Source organism: Amphiprion ocellaris, chromosome 1 (assembly GCF_022539595.1).
Source record: "Amphiprion ocellaris isolate individual 3 ecotype Okinawa chromosome 1, ASM2253959v1, whole genome shotgun sequence".
Taxonomy (NCBI): Eukaryota; Metazoa; Chordata; class Actinopteri; family Pomacentridae; genus Amphiprion; species Amphiprion ocellaris.
This window is the reverse complement of record NC_072766.1, coordinates 15,177,969-15,188,019: the sequence shown is the minus strand read 5'-3', so window position 1 is coordinate 15,188,019 and position 10,051 is coordinate 15,177,969. Positions and strand designations below refer to the sequence as shown.

General features: G+C 40.6%; 1 protein-coding gene across 1 annotated transcript; it reads left to right on the top strand.

Annotated features, from left to right (window-relative positions):
* Positions 1–810: 810 nt before the first annotated feature.
* On the top strand, positions 811–8,216 carry rcn1 (reticulocalbin 1, EF-hand calcium binding domain). Its single transcript, XM_023282945.3, has 6 exons — positions 811–1,421; positions 2,210–2,403; positions 2,514–2,692; positions 4,834–4,894; positions 6,375–6,574; positions 6,893–8,216. Exons 1-6 carry the CDS (start codon positions 1,201–1,203, stop codon positions 6,998–7,000), a joined length of 963 nt encoding a protein of 320 aa, XP_023138713.1. The 5' UTR covers positions 811–1,200; the 3' UTR covers positions 7,001–8,216.
* The last annotated feature ends 1,835 nt before the right edge of the window (positions 8,217–10,051 follow it).

Genomic DNA, 10,051 nt, shown 5'->3' with positions numbered 1-10,051 from the left:
TTCAGAGACGTACAAACAGTAAGAAGGACCTCAATTTCAATTCTATTTCTAACAGGAAGTCAGTGCAGGGATTTAAGAATTGGAGAGATGTGTTCCCTCTTTCTGGTGTTTGTCAGTATGCTAGCATTTTGAATGAGCTGCAAATGTCGAATTATCTTATTAGCTTGGACATAAAGTTTTGTCAGTTTGTTCTGAATTGTCAGAACGAGGATTCAGTAGTTTTGATGTGGCTACTGAAATTTAGATCCACATCTATCACTGCACAGATTCTTTAGCTGGATGTTAGTTTTTAGCAACCTGGTCTCAAGATAAGCAGTGAACACAGGCCTAAAGTTTTGCAATATCCAACTGTTTACTTCTTCAAAACAAACACAAAACCGTATACAAGTATACTTTTGAAGTACATGCTCAGTATATTCGCTATTTTGTCCAATATGAACTTCAACTTCAAACAATGACTGAACATGTGCTCAAAAGTGTTTGGGGCACCTTTTCAGGGAATTCACTTTTATTGGATTTTAAACTACGGCAGGGGCGTATTTGTGGGTGACGTGAATACTTTGGGCAGTGGGGGCTTTTATCTAACCTGTTTATCCACATACCTGTACACAGCCTCTTTGTCGTCGTTAGTGCATGTTGACACGAGCAGGAGAACGAGCATGAAACTGAAACTATTTCTTACAAAGCGCATTTTTCCCTCCATTTCTCTGACTTCCACACAGACCCACGCTGACTCTACACTGGGCTCTGCTTGCAACGTGGCGCCTGAATCCCTCTCCTGTTACCGACGTGGGGTAGACCAATGGCAGGGATCGTTTCCCTGGAAGAGGCGGGGTCCGGCATGAAACGGACACGCGGATTGGCTGTGCGTAAGGCGGCAGGAAGTCCCGGTTTGGTTGCGTCCCTTCCTCAGGAAAAAGGGACAGGATTCCCAACAAAAAAAAGCCGTGTCAGTGAGGAGCGTTGGTGCAGTTAGTGGAACTGTCTGCAGGCGCAGGTGCTCTTTGCAGGTTTGGTGGCCGGACGCTGCCGTTACAGATTTACGCACCGCCGCTGAAGAGAAGAGGGAAAGTCAGTGAGCAGCGGGCCGAGCAGACAGACTGGCCACACAGCCGCTCGCTCATTGTGCGTTGTGGTGCCACCAGGCCTGTTCAGAAACAGTTATTTTGGCCTCAGATAGCTCAGCTCCAGCCCAGACTGATGGCCGGCTTCAGCTTCGTGTGTGCTCTGCTTCTGTGCTCCGCTGCGGTGCATTCAAAGCCCACGTTAAGAAAAGAGAGAGTTCATCATGACCCAGAGCTGAGCAGGCAAGCCCACGAAGACAATAAGAGCTACCAGTACGACCATGAGGCCTTTCTGGGCAAAGAGGAGGCCAAAACATTTGATCAGCTCAGCCCCGAGGAGAGCAAGGACAGGCTTAGGTAAGAAACACTGACTACTCTGACACATGAGCTCAGTCTCAGATTGTGACTCTGTTGTTGTGGCTTTTGTGTTTCTGTGTAAATCACGCACTCTCCTGCTGGAGTCTGTTGCGTGTAACAGTTCAGGCAAGGAACATTAAAAATTTAACAACATGAGCACATGTGCCTGAGAAAGAAGTGCATGCCAGCAGATCTGTAAGACCAGATAAAACGGTGCGTCGACACTGTTCACACACACGCCTATAGAGATTATTGCTTTGCGCAAATCTTAATTGTAAATCGTCATTAAAGAATAATCTGGAGATGATTTTGCTTTGAGTACGTTTTCCACGTAGGGCTTCATATCTGTCACACACCGCTGCGTAAATGTGCCACGTGGTTCTGTTTGTGCGTAAAAGGTGTTTTTTTTTTCCTGCTTTGGTGACAAGTTGGCACCTCCTGACCCACGTTGATTATGAAAACTCCTTCCTGTGGTGCTGAGAGTGGGAGGACCCCTGTAACATCACAACGTGGCAACCCACGTCTAAGAATACACCACAGCTACACTGCACTTTTTACTAAATTGGCCTACCCCTCCCACTGGAGTAAAGTACTTGAAGTCCCTTGTAGTAAAAAAAAAAAAAAAAAAAAAAGCTGAGGCCAAATATTATCCTTAGAGCATCTCTGGGTTTTGGCCTTTAATTAGTGGGTTGGGGGTAAAACATCAACCAGATGTTCTCTATCTGATCTCCATAACCACATTAAAAAAAAAATAGAAATATGATCACTAATATTTCTTTGTCTCACAGTAAAATCGTGGACCGAATAGACAGCAACACAGATGGCTACATCTCCACAGCTGAGCTTAAAGCCTGGATAAAGCGTGTCCAGAAGCGCTACGTGTATGAGAACGTAGCAAAGGTGTGGACAGACTATGATCTGAACAAGGACAACAAGATTTCATGGGATGAGTACAAGCAGGCCACATACGGATACTACCTCGGTACGTGTTTTAGCCACCCTGTCCTTCTCTTTTTGAAGCGAAATATTGATAGTTTGACAGAAAACTGCATATAAGCCTGACAATAACCCGATTTTGAATCACCCTCTCAGCCAACCCGGAGGAGTTTGAGGACGCCACAGACCAGTTCAGCTTCAAGAAGATGCTTCCTCGTGATGAGAGGAGGTTTAAAGCGGCCGATCTGAACGGGGACTTGGCAGCAGACAAAGAAGAGTTCACAGCCTTTCTCCACCCTGAGGAGTTTGAACACATGAAGGATATTGTGGTTTTGGTAAGCCCTCTACATCCACATAGTATCTATGTACAATTTGTTGTAAAGCTGGTGAATACACTGTCACATGAGGAGAAGATCACATTTTTTCATTCATCTAATACGAAACATCATTTAATTCTAGTAACAGACTTGAGTTTCTCTTCCAAATGTTTAATCTTATCACTCAAACAAATGTGCCACATTTGGATAACTCCCTAATGAAATTTTAACTCGACCCAGAAATGATTGAGTTTCTATATTTTTTGGAACAGGTCCAGTGGGACGGACCGACTGTCCCATTTAAGACTCAATCTTTAAATATAAATTTGGCTTCGTGGAACACTGGCGTGGCAACTGTTAGCAGTGATGCACTATGCTGCTGTGTTCATAAAAGTTGTACCACCCATTTGACAGAGTTAATTATTAATCTCTTATTTTTATGATGTCACTGAACGTTACCAGAGAACGGCTCAGTCAGTGGTGTCTTCACTGATTGTAGTGAATCTGGCTGAAGCTGAAACAATAGTCACAGATCAGACTCCTTAAAACTATATATATTCTGTTTATTATTTGTTCTATAATACAGAACTTTCACACAGTCTTGTGAAAAGTGCTCCTGGATGGTGGATGTAGTCACAGGAGAAACACGAGAAGGAGACACGTTGTCTTCAGAAAGGACACGACTGTGAGCTGGTGGGACGGATAGCTAATAGAGATTTGTTGTGCAGATTCAGGCAGGAACATGACGTGATTTTTCTAAGTGTCAAGTGTACACCCACACAGTCATTCACATAGGAGAGGGCTCTGTTTAAATGTCCAGCTTCACATTTCTGCCTCCAAGTCGCTACAAGACCTGTGACTTAGTTTTAGGTTAGCTAAGTGCCTGCAGAAACCTCTCACTACCCGTGAACTAGTGATAATATATTATGTGTGTTGTGCATCATCCTAATCAAAATCATTTTATATATATATGTGTATATCGCCGACCTTCTCCTGCTTTCCCTTAAGGCTTCAAGATGTCCAGTGAGGAAAGCTGCACTGTTGTCATTACATCTGTGTGAATTGTACAGTAGGGAGGAGTTTAAATTTCAAACATCACAGTTATCCCCACATTTATTTAAGCTGTTTATTTGTTGTGAACTGTAACAAAGCAGCATTTCAACATGATGGTAAAACATCTTTGGTTTTGGATTGGTGGTTGGAAAAGACAACTGAAGATGTCACCTTGGTCTGTCATAAAGTGCAACAGGCATTTTTGTAAATTTGATAGACAAAAACATCAAAAAATATAATTAATAATGCAAATAATCATTCTTTGTGACCATTTTTAGTTTATCATCTATTCCATTCTGTACTATTTACCATAACGTTAAGGTATGACAAACATTTTTTAACTAAATGAACTTACAATTATTTGTGACCCTGAAAGAATCACTGTGATTTTCATTTCTGGCTGAATTTAAAGCTATATGTAACCCTGAAGGGATCACTGTGACTGTGTTGTGCCTTTCACAAGCTTAAAAAAGCTACAGAACCTCTCTCCCGTTGTCCGTGTTTACAGAGATGTACAGCAGTGAACTTCTCTTCTTGTTTACACGCGATCCTGCACAGGTTAAGTGGATAGAAGAAATGGATGGATAGATTTTCTTGTTTATTATTAGTGAGCTGTTATATGGCCATTAATCATTCAGCAGGGTTCAGAGAGGGCATCTCACCTGCAGGAGCGGTTGTTATGGATGTATATAGCGTGCTTGTCTTATGCCCAGATGCATTCCGATTTCCGTGTATATACATGTGCGGTTGTTCACTAATGATCAGCTCACGTTGCAAACGTCTAAGTAACCACTTAGCCAAACTCACACACTGTCAAAGCCAAGTTGTGAGAGAGAAAACCATCTATTAGCGTTTCAAAAAGTAGTGTTTTCCCAATTGTTTGCTTAAAAAGTGTAAATCTTCTCCTATTGCGGAGGGTTTGGCTCTCGTCAGCAGTCCTGTAATTGTAGTGACAGTCTGCCAGCCCAGCTGTAAACTCACACTCGTACATTCACTCATACAGCCCGGGGCAGCATGTTTCTCTTTTATTAGTCAGAGTGAAAGTTGTGCCAGAGATGACCCTTGTGTCTCCCTTTAATGACATCATTAACTTGTTGTGAATGCAGGAAACTCTGGAGGACATTGACAAGAACGGCGACGGACATGTGGACGAGGACGAGTATATTGGTGAGTTCAAGCAACGAATTGAAATAAGCTGAATTAATTAACAAGTACTGGAGAAGACAACAGCGGCTTTAAAGGCATCTGCGAGCTCAGCAATACACTGTTCATTGAAATAAAACCATAAAGTGACAGTAGCGTAAACTGACAAATAACAATATGAAGTTGGAGCTTCACTTAAAGTTTCAACAATTTACATTTGTCCAGAGCTCTACAAGACAATAATTCTGAGGGGAAAAGTTGCAGCTGGAAGAGTTTTAGCATTCATCTAGCGTGCTACAAGGTGATTCACACGTAACTGGTGCAATGATGTGCAAGTATGTCACATTTTGAAATATGAATAAATATGAGAGTGTCCTCTAGTAATGGTATTACTGTTGTGACAGAGGTCTTTAATTAATAATGGCAAATGTATTATTATTATTGTTGAAGATTTCTGCAATAAGGACTCTGAAATGCCTAAACTATTAACATAGAAAGTCTTCAGTTACAGCTATTTGTCCAAACTATTAGCAAAGCTTTTAAAAGATTAAAGCAGTAAGATTAGTGCTGTTGGCTGTAACCTAGCTGCTCGTGTCTGTTTTCAGTAACGTGTAAGTTGTTCAATCGTGTCCTGATGAAGCTTTAGAAATTCATTATTACAAACACTGCACACAAAAAATGCCAACAACAAGTCAGTTGTCAGAAGAAACAGCAAAGTACGGTTGTGTGTAATCAGCATACCTGTTCTTACCACTACCACTAATGACAAAATCCACTGCTTTTCTTTACTTTATCCCCACACTTAGGACAGATATGTGGTTTAGAGTGGTGAGGTGACCGTTTTCTGGATGTTCTGTGAAAAAGTCAGAGCTGTGTTTGGTCGCAGCTTTGAAAAACTTGTGTGAAATATGTGGTTACCTTTTAAGTAAAACTTTATAATTGAAGTGAACCTCGGGTTGTAATTGTCTATTTGAGCTGAACGTGATTGATTTTCATAATTGTGAGAATCGGATCCATTCACCTCTGTAATAACAGCTGGATGAAACTAAGAGAATGTAATACTAATACCACAGTGTCAGTGTTTTTTCCACTGTTTGCATCTTTTTCTGCTATAGTTCATTTAGCTCAAGCACTTGACTTCTAATATTTTACTGACTGGATCTTGGGTCGTGGATCCCGTTGGAAAGTTAAACACCACTCCACTGTTGAGGGTCCAGTTAGGTTCTAAGCAAAATAAAAAATAAGAACCCAAAAACTTGAACCTGAAAATTTCTTGAATGTGCCGGAAAAAGTTGGCGGTCAAACTAGTGGAGGAATAAAATATAAGGCAAGTCATTTATCACAGTTATTGATAATTATTTAATTCTAAATAATGAATATTGATAAAATTTCATGATAGTGGCAGCTGAAACTTCAGGTGAAATTTTATTTTAACTACAAGCATTAACTTAAAACTATAATATTTTTACTCTGAATGTTCTAACATACTTTCTTCTGGTTTTAGCGGACATGTTTGCTCATGAGGATGGAGGTCCAGAACCAGACTGGGTCAGGACAGAACGGGAACAATTTTCTGACTTCCGAGACTTGAACAAAGATGGGAAGATGGACCAGGATGAAATCCGGCACTGGATCATGCCACAGGACTACGACCACGCCCAGGCTGAGGCCAGACATCTGGTGTACGAGTCGGACCAGGACAAGGTGCAATGTTTCACCTGCATCCACTTGATTTAAGATCTGTTCATTATCGCTTTGTGTATTTGATGGTTTTTAGTTTATACTGGAATTCTTTACTTCTTATTGTCTCGTGCCATTTTAGCTATTTATTTATTTATTTAGCAAGGGTAAAGTTCCTAATTTTTTACCTTAGTAGCAGTTTGCATAAAAACTTCATTTCTTCTTTTATGCAACCACTGCTGTAGTTGAAGTCCACAAAGAATGTAGTTTAACAGGCGTAAATAAAACCGTCATTCATTATCATCTTTTAAGTCTTACCACTCTCTTGTCCCCTCTTATCAGGATCAGATGCTGACTAAGGACGAGATCCTTGAGAACTGGAACATGTTCGTGGGAAGCCAGGCCACCAACTATGGAGAAGATCTGACCAGGAATCACGATGAGCTCTGAGTGCAGCTTTTTCTGTGCATGTTTGTGTGTGAGAGGAAGGTTGCTGAACATCTTTGTCCTCAAAGACAAATCACAGACTCTTGCACTTCCTCCCACCAACACTTCACCACTCCATCCTTTTCCTCGTAACAGTGGGACAGACGTCGGCGTGTTGGATTTCAAACCGACACTGTAGATAACAAATGAGAGGACAGATAAGCGTCAGTGCTGCCACTAACTCTGAGGGTCTGTTTCAGTCTTTATATCGATGGTTCTGTTTCTGACATTCAGGAGCAAAGCCAGACCCGGTGGACTCAACTTTCCATCTAAGGTGCCTTCTAGCCGCATCGGCGGCGTCGCTGCCTCAGAGATTTGTGTAGATAGTCTTTATTAAAACCTGTCAAAGCTGAACGCTGTCAGATACGGGAAAAAAAATTTAATGTGAAACCACAGGTCACAACATTTCTTATGATTTTATTTATTTATCAAATACCTTCTGAACTTTAGGTTTGAGAGAAATACAGTGTTTGACTAGGGAAGTTTTTTAAAACTGAAAATACAAATGATGTTACTTTGTTTACAATCTTCCTGGCTTATTGATTTTAAGGTTTTTTATTAGTTAAGTGCTTTAAGAACTGTTTATTAACTGATGTTTAATGGCATGGTTTTGCACGCATTTGGGTTTAGTGTAGCCTGTGAAAGACTTTTTGCCTTGTCTCCATGCTTAGTTTTAAATGTATTTATTGGTGTACTTAAGGCCAACAGTATGCTTCATGTTGCAATTTTTACCTTTGCTGATGTTACATTTGAGCGTTGCCAGTTTACACCTGTCTAATTCAATTCACTCGAGTCCTTGCTACCTGTTCCATCACTCCAAGGCCATCTTCTGTATCAGATGTACTGAACTGCACTTGGCATTGTATATAGCAGCAAGATGTTTTTTTGACATCAGAAATTTGTCTTTTTTGTTACATGTTTTGCTAAATAGATAATTAAACTGATCCATACAACAATGCAGCTTATAAAGAGAATAAACTTTTAGTGGATTTTAAGAATCTTGTAACTTTAATCAAACACTGTCACTCTAAACCGCCTTTCTCTTGTTTTCATCTTTTTTGTGCCTGCTTCAGTGTCCCAAACCTCAGTTGCATAGTCTGCATACCACACGGGCACAAACACATTTACAAACTGCACATGATCACAAATTGTGTCCAAATAAAAAAAGAGAAGGAAACTATTTTGTGTTTTATGTGTTAAGCTGCAAGACCTCAACATTGAGCTGGGACAAAATCTAATGCTTTTGTAGGAGCAGTTGTCCTTTTATGAAACTTCCTGAAGTTCAGAGAGAAACAGGACGAGACAGACTTCAGGTGAGAAGTTGAAAGATTGTTCAGAATTTGGGGGGGATTTTTTTCTAACTTTTTCACTATCCTTGCCTTGTTTTAGTTGTCGAGGCTGAGATTAAATTATGCTACAAAGTTGCATTTAAGACCAAGTCATTGTTGCTTTAATTTCACTCAAAGGTGGTATTGGAATGACGAACCAGCAAGTGTGAAATGATGCATGTAGTATATGGATCTACTGCTAGCAGCTGGTTAGCTGAGCTGATCACAAAAGCTGGAAAACTGACTCTAGTCCTGTGCAACAGTTTCCTCTTGCATTGTCGGCTGTTGTGTGTGATGATAAGACCAGCAAGTAACTGACCAGGATATAGTCTGACACGACACATTGTTAAACCACAACTTGTCATTTTCACACTTTTGTTTGTGTCTGAGTTAAACAAAGAAGGCTCAATGTGTTAATCACCAGTTGGCTATTTCCTCGTTTCCAGTATTTGTTCTAAGCTGAGCTGGTAGCTGTAGGTTCATCTTTACTGCAGAAACACACTCATCTAAGTAGAAGAAAAAGTCGTCAATGAATTTCTCATTAGACTGGGTAATTCCATTTATCTCATATTACTCTACAATGAAGTTGCATAGCTTTAAATGGAACGTTGTGCTGGAATTAACCATTTTTCAATCTTGAAAGAGAAATCTTAACAGGATCATCAGAGTATATACATCATTAAAAACCAAACTAAACTAAAATACTGATATTCTCTTGTTTAGATAAAGTGGTGCCCTACTTTCTTGTTTCCCAGCTATTACAGTACACTGGTTCAGGTGAACACTTGACTGTTCATTCGGTCTGCAGCTGCTGGACTTCAGCCCATAACACATAATACCTTAAACAGCCTTTCAGTCGTTCAAACTGGGCTGGTTTCTCACAGTTTCCCTCCTGAGTTCCTCCTGGTCACACTCATTCAGCTTCTGCTCACTGGTAAAAGACAGTTTTTTTAAAATAGCAGTACCAAGGACAGACTTTTTCCTTTTTTTTAATCTGTTTTAGGATGTCATCCTAACATTTAAGAGTCTCAGTTCATGTACTGTATATATATGCGTGCTGCATGTGCTTACAGCTCCACATGGGCATACTGCAGGCAGCTAATGGTACAGGCCATTCAAATATTCAAGTCTGCATTTGACTTTTGATTCAATGAACATCAGGAACAAGCGGATGCTGTTAACACTTCTCATGACTAATTGCAGTCTACACTCACACAGCAGAGATGGAGTTAAGCTGACTTGCCGTTGCTGCTGGCTGTTGCAGTAAAACTCTCAGATGTAACTGAGAAAGCAGCTCTGCCACCCAGCCTGTCCCCTCTGCCTGCTCATGTGGAACATATGGATATATGTGTGCCAGTTAGCAAGACAAGTCAAGCGGGACCAATGCGATAAAGCTCATTAGGAACAAGGGACAAGGCGATGTATGTGTGGGCTGTGTTATTATGTTGTAATGTAGGACCTTCTTCAAACACTCTCAGACTCCAAGCCAAAAATGTCTCGGAAGTTATTTTTCAAATATTGAGGTCATGTTTGATATTTTTATTCTTATTTGAATTACCTGACATCTTCCAGGTTTAGATAATGTTGTAGGAGGGCGATGTGACAGCAACAATAATTTCATAAAAAATTTAGCAGAAATGGGTTACCAAAGTCAGGCATGGCTCCGCTTGTACAGGGTCAACCGTGA

Excerpts from the sequence above, each read along its gene's own strand:
- rcn1 (XM_023282945.3), top strand. The coding sequence starts at position 1,201 with ATGGCCGGCTTCAGCTTCGTGTGTGCTCTGCTTCTGTGCTCCGCTGCG. Across the intron at positions 2,404-2,513 it reads CACATACGGATACTACCTCG|CCAACCCGGAGGAGTTTGAG; the intron begins GTACGTGTTTTA and ends TCACCCTCTCAG. Across the intron at positions 2,693-4,833 it reads TGAAGGATATTGTGGTTTTG|GAAACTCTGGAGGACATTGA; the intron begins GTAAGCCCTCTA and ends TTGTGAATGCAG.